General features: G+C 46.1%; 2 protein-coding genes across 2 annotated transcripts in view; both read right to left on the bottom strand.

Moving 5' to 3' along the window:
* The window catches only part of LOC137677142 (tyrosine-protein kinase Fer-like), a 276620-nt gene that overhangs the window by 197849 nt on the left and 62630 nt on the right, over positions 1-16141 (bottom strand). The gene's annotated exons all lie outside the window — the stretch shown is intronic.
* LOC137677138 (uncharacterized) lies at positions 672-8913 on the bottom strand. Its single transcript, XM_068424345.1, is given in 6 exon segments — positions 672-683; positions 1192-1420; positions 1740-1903; positions 4265-4695; positions 6204-6298; positions 8873-8913. Coding segments are annotated over 6 exon segments (972 nt in total).

Here is a 16141-nt window from a genome sequence, read left to right on the forward strand (position 1 = left end):
AACACACCAGTGCATTGGCTATTATTGAACAGTACCTGCAGAGCATAAAGGCTTGCCCCTGTCCCCGAAAGAGCAAGTAGGCTGGGGGTGGGCAAGAGGTTAAGAGCACACATAGCCAAGACAGCTGAGCCAAACTGACCAAAGACAGATTCCATACTCAAGGACATCATGCTCAGCAATAAAAGCTCAAGGAGAATCACAGAATCAACCAGGTTGGAAGAGACCTCTGGGATCATCGAGTCCAACCGTTGCCCTGACACCACCATGTCAACTAGACCATGGCACTAAGTGAACGGGGGACAGTTGTGGTTATGCTGTTTGTCTTCCCAAGCAACCATTACACATGCTGAGGCCTTGCTTTCCAAGAAGGGGCTGGATAGCTGCCTGCCCATGGGAAGCAGTGAATCACTTCCTCTTTTTGCTTTCCTTGTGCACAGAGATTTGCATTCTCTATTAAACGGTCATTATCTCAATTCACGAGTCTTCTCGCCTTCCTTATATTTTTCTCCCCATCCCATGGGAGAGGGGAGTGGGTGAGAGGCAGGCTGGGTGTTTGGCTGCCAGCTTGGGTCAACTGACCACAGCACTTTTTGGTGCCTCACATTGGGCACAAAAATGGATTGTAGTGGGTTAACCTCAGCCAGCAGCCAGATGCCCACCCAGCTGCTTGCTCACTCCCCCTCCTGAATAGGACAGGGGGAGAAAATAGGATGAAAAAGGTCATGGGTCAAGAAAAAGACAGGGAGATTGCTTACCAGTTACGATCACAGGCACAACAGACTCAACTTGGGGAAATTTAATTTACTACCAACTAAAATAGATTTCTTTAGTGAGAAACAAGAAAAAACCCCTAAAACTCCACCTTCCCACTCCCCCCTTTTCCCAGGCTTAACTTCACTCCCAACTCATCTACCCCATGCCCCAATACAACAGGGGGAGGATGGGGGGTTACAGTCATAGAATCAGGACAGCCCAGTTTGGAAGGGACCTTGAAAGATCATCTTGTCCAACTTTTCATGGGAAAGGGAGCCTAGATGAGATTATCTAGCACCCTGTCCAATCACATCTTGAAAACCTCCAGTGATGGGGACTACCACGTCCCTAGGGAGATTGTTCCAGTGAATGATTGTTCCCACTGTAAAAAAATTCATTCTTATAGTGAGATGAAACCTCTCCCAGTGCAACTGGTACCCACTGCCCCTTGTCTTCTCCTTGTGACTCTGTGAAGAGAGAGCCTCCATCCTCTTTGTAGCCACCCTGTAAGTACCGGAATACTATGATGAGGTCCCCCCTGAGCCTTCTCTTCTCCAGGGAGGAGAGACCTAACTCCTTCAGTCTTTCCTCATAGGGCAGGTTCTCCAGCCCTTTGATCATCTTCATGGCCCTCCTTTGGACCCTCTCCAGTCTGTCTTGAATTGAACTGTGAGGACCAGAAATGGACACAGTGCTCCAGGTGCAGCCTGACAAGTGCTGAGTAGAGTGGGATGATCATGTTTCTATCTCTGACAGTAATGCCCCTGCAAATGCAGCCCAGGATGCGATTTGCTGTTGTTGCTGCAGCACCACACTGCTGACTCATGTTCAGCTTGTTGCCCACCAGGACCCCCAGGTCCCTTTCAGCAAGACTGCTCCCCAGTCACACAGATCCTAGCCTGTACTGGGCTCTTTGGTTATTCTGACCCAGGTGAAGGACTTTGCACTTGTCTTTGTGAAACTTCATACTGTTCTTGCTAGCGTACTCTTCCAGCCTGCCCAGGTCTCTCTGTAAAATGGCTCTCCCTTCTGACGTGTCCACCTCATCACCCAGTTTAGCGTCATCAGCAAACTTGGTGAGGGTGCTTTTAATCCCATCATCCAGATCATTTATGAAGATCTTGAACAGCATGAGGCCCAGTATTGCTTCCTGGGGGGACCCCACTTGTGACAGGCTGCCAGCCTGAGTAAAAACTATTGACTACTACCCTCTGAGTGTGGACTGTTAGCCAGTTTCCTACCCATCTTGCAGACCACCGATCCAGTCTGTATCTTGCCAGTTTGTCCAGGAGAAAGACGACTGTGGGAAACAGCGTTGAATGCTTTGCTGAAGTCTAGGTAAACAACATCCACTGCTCTCCCCATGTCGACAGAAAATGTTATTTTGTTGTAAAAGGTGATGAGGTTAGTCAGGCTTGATTTGCTGTTGGTAAATCTGTGCTGGCTTTTCCCAATCACCTGCTTCATTTGGCTTGTGATAGTTTCTAGGAGGGTTCGTTCCATTACTTTCCCAGGGATTGAAGCAAGACTAATAGGCCTGCAGTTTCCTGGGTCCTCTTTTGGGCCTTCCTTATAGATGGGTATGACATTTGCCCTCTTCCAGTCATCAGGGGTATCCCCTGATCTCCACGACTTTTCAAAGGTTATAGACAGTGGCCTCGGAACAATGTCAGCCATTTCCCATAGATTTATGTGGGTTGGGCCCTTGCAAGATGCCGCAGACCAGCCCTTCCTCCACTACTGGTGGGTCAACACATGCGTTGCCATAGCTACTTGATCCTGTGATCTGGGGTCCAGCTATGCCAGTAAAGAGAGAGACAAAGAAGGTACTTGGAACCTCTGCCTTGCCAGCATTATTAGTGACTAGCTTCCCCACCCTATTTATCAATGGGCCTCTGTCTTCCCTGTGCTTCTGCTTACTGCTCACATACCTGAAGAACCCTTTCTTGTTGTTCTTGACATCTCTGGCCAATTTCAGTTCTAGCTGAGCCTTAGCCTTCCTGACTGTATCTCTGCATGCCCTAGCAAGGTTCTTGTAGTCCTCGATGGCTATTTGGCCACCTTTCCATAGCCAATATGCTGCTGCTTTGCTTTTAAGCACAGCCAAAAGCTCTTTGTTAAGCCAGGGTGTCCTCTTGTTCTGCCTTCTTCCTTACCCTTTGTAGGAGATAGACTGTTCTTGTGCTTCCAGGAGGCTGTTCTTGAATAATTCCCAGCACTCACAAGCTCCTTTGCCCTCCACGGATGCTTCCCATGGAATCTCTTGCAGCTGGGCTCTGAGCATCTTGAAGTTGGCTCTCCTAAAATCCAGGGTCTTTGTCCTACTACTGGTCTTCAGCATGCTCGGCAGGATCTTAAGCTCCACAATGTTGTGATTGCTGTATCCAAGGCTACCATTGGTAGTTATGTTGTCAAGTAAGTCTTCTCAGCCTGTGAGCAGTAAATCTAGCAATGCGCCATTCGTAGTGGGCGTGTCCAGCATCTGTAGCAGGAAGCAGTCCTCAATGCATTCCAGGAACCTGATGGATGACTTGTGTTGTTTTCCCAAAAAATGTCCAGGTAATTTGTGTCACCCATGAGGACCAGGTTCTGGTGGCTCTGACACTTCCTTGAGCAGACGAAGTAAGGTTTCATCAGCCTTGTCGTCCTCATTGGGAGATAAGTAAGAGATACCTAAGATAAGATCCCCCTTGGTGACAATCCCTCCAGTCTCAATCCAAAGGCATTCAATAGAACGCTTGTGGACTCCATAGCTCACCTCACAGAATCACAGAATCACAGAATGTTAGGGATTGGAAGGGACCTCGAAAGATCATCTAGTCCAATCCCCCTGCCGGAGCAGGATTACCTAGACCATATCACACAGGAACGCGTCCAGGCGAGTTTTGAATGTCTCCAGAGAAGGAGACTCCACAACCTCTCTGGGCAGCCTGTTCCAGTGTTCAGTTACCCCCACTGTAAAGAAGTTTTTCCTCATATTTATGTGGAACCTCCTGTGTTCCAGCTTGCACCCACTGCCCCGTGTCCTGTCAAGGGATGTCACTGAGAAGAGCCTGGCTCCATCCTCATGACACTTGCCCTTTACATATTTATAAACATTAATGAGGTCCCCCCTCAGTCTCCTCCTCTCTAAGCTAAAGAGACCCAGCTCCCTCAGCCTCTCCTCATAAGGGAGATGTTCCACCCCCTTAATCATCTTCGTGGCTCTGCGCTGGACTCTCTCTAGCAGTTCCCTGTCCTTCTTGAACTGAGGGGCCCAGAACTGGACACAATATTCCAGATGCGGCCTCACCAGGGCAGAGTAGAGGGGGAGGAGAACCTCTCTTGACCTACTAACCACACCCCTTCTAATACACCCCAGGATGCCATTGGCCTTCTTGGCCACAAGGGCACATTGCTGGCTCATGGTCATCCTGCTGTCCACTAGGACCCCCAGGTCCCTTTCCCCTACGCTGGTCTCCAACAGCTCTGCCCCCAACTTGTACTCATACATGGGGTTGTTCTTGCCCAGATGCAGGACTCTACACTTGCCCTTGTTATATTTCATTAAATTTCTCCCCGCCCAACTCTCCAGCCTGTCCAGGTCCCTCTGAATGGCTGCGCAGCCTTCTGGTGTGTCAGCCACTCCTCCCAGTTTGGTGTCATCAGCGAACTTGCTGACAGTGCACTCTATTCCCTCATCCAAGTCATTAATGAATATATTGAATAGTACTGGTCCCAGTACCGACCCTTGAGGGACTCCACTAGACAGAGGCCTCCAACTGGACTCTGTCCCATTGACCACCACTCTCTGGCTTCTTTCCTTCAGCCAGTTCACAATCCACCTCACTGCCCGATCATCCAGACCACACTTCCTCAGTTTGGCTGCGAGGATGCTGTGGGAGACTGTGTCAAACGCTTTACTGAAATCGAGATAGACCACATCCACAGCTTTACCATCATCTATCCACCGGATTATGTCCTCATAAAAGGACATACCTTTAAAACCTCCATACACTCAAATTTCTCTTTTACATAAAGTGCAACTCCACCTCCTCCTTCTTCCCTTCCTATCTTTCCAAAAGAGTCAGTACATAACAGTTCCTCTCTGCTGTGCTCCTTTCTCCTCACACTTTTCTCCTGCTCCAGTGTGGGTTCACCATGGGCTGCAATTACTTCAGGAAGTATCCCACTGCTCCAGTTTGGGGTCCTCCTCAGGCTGCCTCCTGTGCTGGTGTCCTGGTTTCAGCTGGGATAGAGCTAAATTTCTTCTTAGTAGTTTAGTTAGAATAGTGTTGTGTTTTGGCTGTAGTATGGGATTTTGGTATGAGAAGAATGTTGATAATATACTGATATTTTTAGTTGTTGCTAAGAAATCAAGGACTCTTCAACTTCCCATGCTTTGCTAGTGTGCAGGTGCACAAGAAGCTGGGAGGAAGCATAGCCAGAGCAATGGACCCAAATTGGCCAATGGGATATTCCATATCATGCAATGTCATGCTCAGTATATAGATGAGAGTTGGCCGGGAAGTTGCGCGCTCTCTCTTCCGGGATTGTGGTTTCAGGGTTTCTCTCCTCCGGGATCGCTAGCCAGGGATGGGCTGGGCATTAGTCAGCGGGTGGTGAGCAGTTGCACTGTGCATCACTTGTTTGTATGTTCTATTATTATTATCATTGTTGTTATTATATTTTATTTCAATCATTAAATTGTTTTTATCTCAACCCACGAGTCTCTTTACCTTTACCTTTCTGATTCTCTCCCCCATTCCCCAGGGGGCGGGGGGAAAGCGAGCGAGCGGCTGCGTGAATTTTTAGCTGCCTGCCGGGTCAAACACAGAATCACAGAATGGTTAGGGTTGGAAGGGACCTCTGGAAATCATCTAAGTCCAACCCCCTGCTAAAGCACATTCACCTAGAGCAGGTTGCACAGGGTTGCGTCCAGGCAGGTTTTGAATATCTCCAGAGAAGACTCCACAACCAACCTGGGCAGCCTGTTCCAGTGCTCTACCACCCTCAAAGTAAAGAAGTTTTTCCTTATTTTCAGATGGAACTTCCCATGTTTCAGTTTGGGCCCATTGCCCCTTGTTCTGTCGCTGGGCACCACTGAGAAGAGTTTAGCCCCATCCTCTTGATACCCGCCCCTAAGGTACTTGTAAGCGTTGATAAGATCCCCTCTCAGTCTTCTCTTCTCCAGGCTAAACAGATCCAGCTCCCTCAGCCTCTCCTCATAAGAGAGATGCTCCAGTCCCCTAATCGTCTTTGTAGACTTCTGCTGGACTCTCTCCAGTAGTTCCTTGTCTTTCTTGAACTGGGGGGCCCAGAACTGAACATAGTACTCCAGGTGGGCCTCACTAGGGCAGTGTAGAGGGGGAGAATAACTTCCCTTGACCTGCTGGCCACACTCTTCCTAATGCACCTCAGGATACCACGACAGCCGGACATATCCAGTTCCAGACAGCTCCATAACGGACCTAAGACATGTCAAAGTTGAGCCCATCAGCGAAGTTGGTGGCACCTCTGTGAAAACATATTTAAGAAAGGCCAAAAATGCTGGACAGGCAGAGGACTGGGGCAGGGAAGGGAAGAAGCTAGAAACAGCAGTGCTAACACCAAGGTCAGAGAAGGAACAGGAGGAAGTGATCCAAGCACCAGAGCAGATATTCCCCTGTAGCCTGTGGAAGAACTCATGCCAGAGCAGATATTCACACTGCAGGCCCTGGAAGACCCTGCACCACACTGACCCCATGTCAAATTTCAATATCATTACACTTGCAAAAATAGAGAAATTTCTAAATTGTTCCTTTGTGTGACCTGCATAACTTCTTAGGTTGACCGGCTTGTAAAGGTATTGTGCAAATTTACAAGTAATTCAGCATGCTCTAGCCCAGGGACAGAAGACAAAGTCAGATTTTCTATGCAGTAATTGCCCACCTCTGCTCTAGACAGATGAGTCCAGATACCATAACGGAGACTCTGTTTACCAGAGGAAAGGAGTCTATCAAGAGTACTATTTTACAAAAGTGGAACTGGACTGCCCTGGAGAGAGACTAGAACTCACTGGTAAGGAAATCAAAGGAAAAATGGTATTCTCAAGTCAAACATTGCTTTGGAGAACTAAATTCTATCCCAATCTCCATTAATAGCTTTATATCTTAGGTAAGTTACTGTCCTGGTTTGGCCTAAACCAGGCCAATTTTCCTTTCAGTGATTTTTACTTTCAGCTAAGTCTCCTCTAAGTAACTGCACTTTCTGAAAGTAACTGCATGTTTTGCAGACAGTGTCTGCTTCCAGGACTGATAACGCTCAAAGTTTGTAGTTATCGCTGAGGCACCGGTAGGGATGTTATGCAGAAAGGCTCTTGCTGTACTTAGTCTTAGAGAAACCAAGGTCACTGCTAAATTCCTCACTGCTTACGAGTGAAGAGCAGAAGGGGGGTTGCACCTGCAGGGAGGAGCAGACAGGGCAGGTGACCCAAAATTGACCAACGAAGGTATTCCATCCCATACACGTCATTCTCGGTATAAAGTGGGGGGATCACGAGGGTCTCGCTCTCTTTCTGCTATGGCCGGTGTCCGAAGAGGACTCTGTCCGTTTTCCTGCTGCCCCCAATCCCGATCCGTGCATTCCTGCTCTCGACCGTCACTAGGCCCAGCCTGGGCCTTCCCGGAGCCTGCCCTGCAGTGCCAGTGGTGATGTGGCTGACTTCAGGGGAGCTCGATCTTGGTTTTGTATATATATTTGTATATATTTGTATATATTTGATTATTTCTATTATTATTATTATACTCTTTTTCATTATTATAGTTTATTAAAACTGGCTTAACTTTCCAACCCGGAAGTCTCTTTCCCTTTTCCCTTTCCCTTCTGGGTGGGGGGAGGGTTAACAGAGAGCGTCTGCCACAGGTTTAATAGCCGGCCCAGCCTTAAACCGTGACAGTTACTCAAAACAAGCTTTTATAAAACATTCATTTCTTTTATAGGACATTCCTCATTTCTGAGGAGTAATTTGGTACTCCAGGTCTGATTTGCAGAAGTGCTGGATGCTCACAGATAGTATGAGGCTAATAGAAGTCGTGCTTCAAATTTAAGATGATCTTTGATAATATTGGATGCCAGCTACCCAAAATCCAAGGATATTATTTTGTGCTATACATTAGAGAAGTCTAATGATATGTTACATAAATATTATCTTTATCATCCAAACTTGTAAGGCACTGAAGGACACATTCACTGTCAACACACTATCATGGAAGGTAAAAATTAGATCAGATCACAAAAAACTATAAATCTACTAAATGCTAAAGAATATTTAATATTCACCCAAGCACTGCTTTTCAAAGGTACAATTTAATTACCTTGGAAAAGTAGCAACAAACAGGATCAAAATACCTTACCAAATATAAAAAAAAAAAAAATCTAGGTATTATTTCAAACCCTAATACTAGGCAACTGAACAGCATCTGATAATCAAATGCTCTTTCCTACCTTCTTTTGTTAACTCCCAGTTCTGAGTTGATCCAGAAGACTTTTTAAAAACGCAAAGGGACACAGCATAGATACTTTCCCTCACCCTCACCCCTTTAAAAAATAAAAAGACGACACCTGTGAATGAGACATGGTAGCAATCACCTTTTTTTTGTTTTCATTAATTTCAGCTGTAATTTTTCATGAGAAACAGTAGAATTTTCTTTATCCTTTCTAAAATAGAAATATATCTATTCTATTGAACCTCACAATCCTAAAGTGCATGCTGCTGTTCTGCAGTTCTTTTCAAAAAGGGTTTTGTTATTGTTTTGTTTTGTTTTTTCTTTCATGTGGTGTTTTATGAGAAAATAAAAAGAAAAGTCAACTCTGATCTCTCCAAAATTGTTATCTTATACAGCAGAACCTGAGATGTAGTAATAAATCTTCCCAGGATATTTTTTATTGCTGCTTCCTTTAACATTTACCATAAACCTCAGATACTCCAATACTTTCACCTCTTCAGTAGCTTATGCAACCACCAAAAATCATCTTAAATCATGTTTATTATTAATTGCTATAATCCTTGTCTTCCTAATCATTAGCAGAAAGTCTTTCTGGGCCCAAACTCCTTCCACATTACTTAACAGTACTTCTCTCACTCTGACACAGAACTTACGTAAAGCAGCTCAGGTGGTAGCGTACACCCATGACAAACATCCTTCCAAATCCTAAAGCATTTGTCAAATCCTCTGTTGTTTTTTTACTGCTGTCTGTTGGCTATCAAGGAACTTTCTAGACAGCTTCAGTACATGCCTCAGATATTAATGTTTCATTTCTCTATTAGCTCTCTTAAACTGTAACTGCCCTGATAGAAGATGAGCTGTGGCACATCCTTTATTTCTAGATCTCTGATTGTTCAGATAAGGGTGTGGGCTAGAGCAGATAACTTTCTCCTTATGCATTTGTCCAGGCTTCTTTCAGAAACCAAGTTCCTTGGTAACAAAAGAAAGCACATGCCAAGATATTGTCCCTGCTATAGCCATGATATGACGCTGGGCCTGGAAGATGTTCCCAAATACTACAATCTAGCCCTGGTCTTATTAGCATTAAAAGCATTACTTCTTTAGGTCATTCTTCATATACTACTTTACCAGTAAAGATTTTTTCTATTTCAAGTTCGTTCTTATCTATAATGATGAACTTGGACTGTTTACCCTAACTGCTGAGTCCTTTTTGTGCTCTTTAAAAACAAATTTCTTGTAAGAGCTGATGTACGTCTTTTTTTGTTTTAACAAAATCTTTTTCATCTTATTTCCAATACTTGGTTATGCCCTCCCAATCTTCTGGTAGACACTGTACCTTCCCTTGTTTTCAACAATTCCTGAAATCCTGAAAAACTGAACCAGTTTGCATATTAAGAAAAAGCATATCTCTTAATAGCACATAATTTGTAAAAAACCCACTAGTTACTCAGACCTCCATAACTTGTTCACCTCACAAACCAGCTTGACAATTCAAGGGCTCAGAAACCCTATGAAAATACCATAGCTTAAAAAAATTACAACAGCTCAGTTGACCTGCAACTGATTTACTGATTTATTATCTACACCACTACAACTACAAAAATATTTGTAATCAAGAACACAGTGGGGGAGGGGGCAAGAGAAGCTGCAAGACATTTAATTTTGCAATTCTTGGCAAAAAAAAAGCTGCAACATTTTTCTGAGGATCAGTTTGTTAACTGAGATTTACACTAAGGTGGGTAGAGAAAGTGAAATTAAGTATGAAATATAATAATGTAAGACATACTAGCAGGTAGGAAGTCAAGGAAGGGTACCAGGAGACCTGCATGGTTAAACAGGGAACTGCTGGGCAAACTCAAGGGGTAGAAGAGGGTGTACAGATCATGGAAGGAGGGGCTGGCCACTTGGGAGGAATATAAGTCTGTTGTCAGAGGATGTAGGGAGGCAACTAGGAAAGCTAAGGCCTCCTTGGAATTAAACCTTGCAAGAGAGGTCAAGGACAACAGAAAGGGCTTCTTCAAATACATTGCAGGCAAAACCAACACTAGAGGCAATGTAGGCCCACTGATGAATGAGGTGGGGGCCCTGGAGACAGAGGATAAAAAGAAGGCGGAGTTACTGAATGCCTTCTTTGCCTCTGTCTATACTGCTGGAGGCTGTCCTGAGGAGCCCCGGACCCCTGAGGCCCCAGAAGAAGTCAGGATAGAGGAGGAATCTGTCTTGGTTGATGAGGGCTGGGTCAGGGACCAATTAAGCAACCTGGACGTCCATAAATCCATGGGCCCTGATGGGATGCACCCGCGGGTGCTGAGGGAGCTGGCGGAAGTCATTGCTAGGCCACTCTCCATCATCGTTGCTAAGTCGTGGGCAACGGGAGAGGTGCCTGAGGACTGGAGGAAAGCGAATGTCACTCCAGTCTTCAAAAAGGGCAAGGAGGAGGACCCGGGGAACTATAGACCAGTCAGCCTCACCTCCATCCCCGGAAAGGTGATGGAACAACTTGTCCTTGGTGCTGTCTCTAGGCACATCAAGGATAGGGGGATCATTAGGGGCACTCAGCATGGCTTCACCAAGGGGAAGTCATGCTTAACCAACTTGATTGATAGCCTTTTATGAGGACGTAACCCGGTGGATAGATGATGGTAAAGCTGTGGATGTGGTCTATCTCGATTTCAGTAAAGCGTTTGACACGGTCTCCCACAGCATCCTCGCAGCTAAACTGAGGAAGTGTGGTCTGGATGATCGGGTAGTGAGGTGGATTGTGAACTGGCTGAAGGAAAGAAGCCAGAGAGTGGTGGTCAATGGGACAGAGTCCAGTTGGAGGCCTGTGTCTAGCGGAGTCCCTCAAGGGTCGGTACTGGGACCAGTACTAGTCAATATATTCATTAATGACTTGGATGAGGGAATAGAGTGCACTGTCAGCAAGTTCGCTGATGACACCAAACTGGGAGGAGTGGCTGACACAACGGAAGGCTGCGCAGCCATTCAGAGAGACCTGGACAGGCTGGAGAGTTGGGCGGGGAGAAATTTAATGAAATATAACAAGGGCAAGTGTAGAGTCCTGCATCTGGGCAAGAACAACCCCATGTATGAGTACAAGTTGGGGACAGACCTGTTGGAGACCAGCGTAGGGGAAAGGGACCTGGGGGTCCTAGTGGACAACAGGATGACCATGAGCCAGCAGTGTGCCCTTGTGGCCAAGAAGGCCAATGGCATCCTGGGGTGTATTAGAAGGGGTGTGGTTAGCAGGTCGAGAGAGGTTCTCCTCCCCCTCTACTCTGCCCTGGTGAGGCCGCATCTGGAATATTGTGTCCAGTTCTGGGCCCCTCAGTTCAAGAAGGACAGGGAACTGCTAGAGAGAGTCCAGCGCAGAGCCACGAAGATGATTAAGGGAGTGGAACATCTCCCTTATGAGGAGAGGCTGAGGGAGCTGGGTCTCTTTAGCTTAGAGAGGAGGAGACTGAGGGGTGATCTCATTAATGTTTATAAATATGTAAAGGGCAAGTGTCATGAGGATGGAGCCAGGCTCTTCTCAGTGACATCCCTTGACAGGACAAGGGGCAATGGGTGCAAGCTGGAACACAGGAGGTTCCACATAAATATGAGGAAAAACTTCTTTACGGTGAGGGTGACCGAACACTGGAACAGGCTGCCCAGAGAGGTTGTGGAGTCTCCTTCTCTGGAGACATTCAAAACCCGCCTGGACGCGTTCCTGTGTGATATGGTCTAGGTAATCCTGCTCCGGCAGGGGGATTGGACTAGATGATCTTTCGAGGTCCCTTCCAATCCCTAACATTCTGTGATTCTGTGATTCTGTGATACTAAATGGAAGAAGGAATAAGAAGGTTAAGGAAAACCACAATAGAATTAAGTGTCTTTAAAACAGCACTTTTTTGGTTTTGTCATGGTTTAACCCCAGCCAGCAACTAAGCACCACACAGCTGTTCACACACATACCCCCCCCACCTCCCCCCCCCCCACCGTGGGATGGGGGAAAATTGAAAGGGTAAAAGTGAGAAAGAAACTTGTGGGTTGAGATAAAAACAGTTTAATAATTGAAAAGAAATAATAATATTTTTAAAAAATTGTAAGGAAAAGAGAAAAGAATAACAAAGAGAGAGGAAAATAAAATCCAAGAAAGACAAGTGATGCAAATGAAAACAATTGCTCACTACCAACTGACTGACATCCAGCCAGTCCCCAAGCAGCAGCCCCCCCACTAACCTCCCCCTTAGTTTTATTCCTGAGCATGACATCATATGGTATGGAATATCCCTTTGGTCAGTTGGGGTCAGCTCTCCCAAATGTGTCCCCTCATAACTTTTCGTTCACCTCCAATCTACTTGCTGGCAGGGCAGTGTGAGGAGCAGAAAAGGCCTTGACACTGCGTAAGCACTGCTCAGCAGTAACTAAAACATCAGTGTGTTATCAACAGTGCAAATGCAAAACATAGCCCCATACAATCTACTATGAAGAAATTTAACTCTATCCCAGCCAAAACCAGTACAGTTGTATTGGGTTTACATGGCAAGGTTTTGGTAGCAGGGGGGCTGCAGGGGTGGCTTCTGTGAGAAGGCACCAGGAGCTGCCCCCATGCTAGACAGACCCAGTTCCAGATGGCTCCAAAACAGACCCACCACTGGCCAAAGCTGAGCCAAACAACAACACTGGTGGCACCCCTGTGAAAACATATTTAAGATGGGGTATAAAAACCCACTGCGCAGCAGCTGTGAGAGAAAGGAGTGAGAACCAAACTCAGAAACACAATCCTGCAGACACCAAGGTCAGTGAAGGAGAGGGAATGTGACAGATGCACTCGACTCCTTGACCAAACTAGTGGTAGTTTGGCTCAGGCTCCGAAGGAAGTGAAGGCCTAGTCTGTAACAGGGCCATGAACTTCTCTAGTTCCAATCTGTTCTTTGAAAACCCACACAGGAACAGGGTGACATGGCAAGCATTGATTCATATGAGCTTGGAAACTGGAACACCGATCATGCGATTAACACATGAATACCAGTGGTTCTTCCAAGACTAATTTGTCAAGGAACAAAGAAAGTTGTGGGTACAAGGAATCTCATGCTTATCTTTTCCATCACATGTAATTTGACTACGAGCCAACCACTTTATTCCATAAATATGACAGCCTGAGTGAGCTTTTTTTGAACTCTCCCTGCTAAGCAGTTGGCTGCACAGCAGCGGTCTCCCCTTGAGCTGGGATGCTTCTCAAGGTTACTCTTCAAGGCTGAGACCCCCCCTTACCAACTGCAGATCCTTGGTAAGTGACCAAAATTGCATATAACTTGTATTATAGCACACTAAGATTTTCTATTGTTAACTTTCAATTATTATTACATCCTCTGTGCAGTAAGTAATAGACTGAATCTTGCCATCAGACTTTGTTAAGTCTCATTTTTACAACAACTTACTTCAATAAAACCACTTTTGCTGATACTTTTGGCAGTGGTTCTTTAAGCAGTCTAAAATCTCCCCCACGACAGGGAATAGGTGTATCAGGGGCAAGAGCAGAGATTCCCCTGCAGCCCACGGAGGACGACATTGGAGCAGACATCCACCCTGCAGCCTGTGGAAGACCCCACACTGGAGCAGGTGGATATGCCCTGAAGGAAGCTGCAGCCCATGGAGAGAAGCCCATTCTGGAGCAGGTTTTCTGGCAGGAAATGTGGCCTGTAGGGGACCCACACTGGAGCAGTCTGTTCCTGAAGGACTGTACCCCATGGAAAGGGCCCATGCAGGAGAAGTTCCTGAAGAAATGCAGCCCATAGGAAGGACCCACATTGGAGCAGTTCATGAAGTACTGTATCCCATGGGAGGGACTCCACACTGGAGCAGGGGATGAGCATGAGGAGGGAGGAGCAGCAGAGAAACTGTTAGGGACTGACCTCAACCCCCATTCCCCATCCACCCTGCACTGCTCAGGGGAGGGCAGAAGAGTTAGGAACAAAGAAGTGAAGTTGAGCCTGGGAAGAAGAGGAATGTGGGAGGAAGGTGTTTTTAGTTTTGTCTTTGCTTCTCACTATCCTACTCTGTTATTAATTGGCAATAAATTAAATTAATCATCTCCAAGGCAAGTCTGTTTTGCCCGTGACTGTAATTGGTAAGGGATCTCCCTGTCCTTTTCTCAACCCACGAGCTTTTTTCATCTTATTTTCTCCCTCTGTCCTATTGAGGAGGGGAAGTGAAAGCAGCTTAGTAGAAACCTGGCAACCATCTAAGGTTAACCCACCACATCAGTTAATCAGGAAAACATCAAAATATTGCAATTCCTGAATAGCCAAAACACTCTTTGATTTCAATGGGAAAGTTTGGTGCATAAGGAATGAAGAACAATGACCAGAACTAAAATAGAAAGAAGGAATAAAAAGAATATATTAGATCACAACACCCTGTTATAATTTTAATATTATGTACTATAAGTTCCCATGTTATGTAGTTACTTGGGGATAAACTTCAAATTAAAGCAACATAGAGGACAGATAGGGAACTAGATGAAACTAACAAATGAGTATATATTTACATTTTTAAATGAACGTGAACACCAGTTAAAAAAATTAAGCTAAACAGCGCTAAGTATAATTTCTCTTATCCAATGCCTTTTTGTCTTTACACGCTGTAAAGGTATATGGAAGGAGAGTGTCTGCTCCTTTAAAGGTATCTGGTCAAAGGAGCCATAAACAAAAACAGAGAGAGACAAACCTGAGGGACAAATGATAAGGGAGGTCGTGATAAGAACAAACCTGGCCAGTCACACTAATTGGTTAGGATATATGGAGTGTGAGAGTGTTTATTTCTTCAGCTGGTAGGATAAGGAAAGGGAGGGAGACACACACAGAGACATAAAACCTGACCAATTAGCCTTAACAAAGACAATAACCAAAACCAAACCTGGTCAGTCACACTAATTGAGGGGCTATCAAGAAACTGCAGGCAAACTATCAAAGGGGTTGGTCGCAGGTAGAATGGGGCCAGTCAGTACACTTGTCTGGCTGAGCCCTGAACCTGATCACCACAGTCTATCCTATCTTCTTATATCTTCTTATTAAATATTTTCTTAACTATCTCTCTGCATAATCTCACTCTGTCTCATGTGTGTGTGCTGCAAGGACCAAGCACCAGCTACTGGCGAGACATCTGTGTGTGTGTGAGTGGAATTTGGTGCCAGCTACTGGAATCAGACAGGGGGTATAGGGGCCCTGCAGTCTGTGCTGTCAACTACTAGAGCGAGTGAGGGTCCTAGCATCAGTAGTTGGAGGGGGCCATAGATTTCTAAATCTAGGTGGGGTCCTACAGACTTTGTGCCTGGAATGCTAGCTACTGGGTGGGATCAGCGTGAGTGGATTTGGTGCCAGCTACTAGAGTTGGACCAGGGGTGTACGTGCCCCTGGCCTGTAGTGTCAGCTACTAGATAGAGTGAGGGTCTTTAAACTCCAACCACTGGTGCGGGAACAGTGTTTGTCCTGAAAATCAGCTATTGGGAGGGACTGGTGTGAGTGAGGGGCTCAGTGCCAGCAGCTGGAGTGGGACTGCGTGTCACAGCCCATGTGCCTGGTGCTGGCTGCTGGTGGGGGCCAAGTGTCTGTATCTTCCCCAAACCTAGTGTGCATGTGTATTCACTAGCAAACTTCAAGCTGGACTAGCTGGCAAGTAGGAGGCCCTGGGTCTGGGCAGGGGTATCAGATGGGCAAGGGTCTGTGCTGGTATACCTAGGGGGACTCGCAAGTGCGGAGTGCCTATGGGATAAGTGTGTGCATGCTTGCTAGTGAGTATCAAGCTGGACTAGCCAGCAAGTAGGGGACCCATGAAGCAGGTAAGAGGGCCCAGGATCTGGGCAGGGGTACCTGACAGAGAGAGGGGCTGTGTCAGTACTTGAGGGATCCGCAAACGTGCGTGTACTTGTGAACCTA

Source organism: Nyctibius grandis (genome assembly GCF_013368605.1).
Source record: "Nyctibius grandis isolate bNycGra1 chromosome W unlocalized genomic scaffold, bNycGra1.pri SUPER_W_unloc_2, whole genome shotgun sequence".
NCBI lineage: Eukaryota > Metazoa > Chordata > Aves > Nyctibiiformes > Nyctibiidae > Nyctibius > Nyctibius grandis.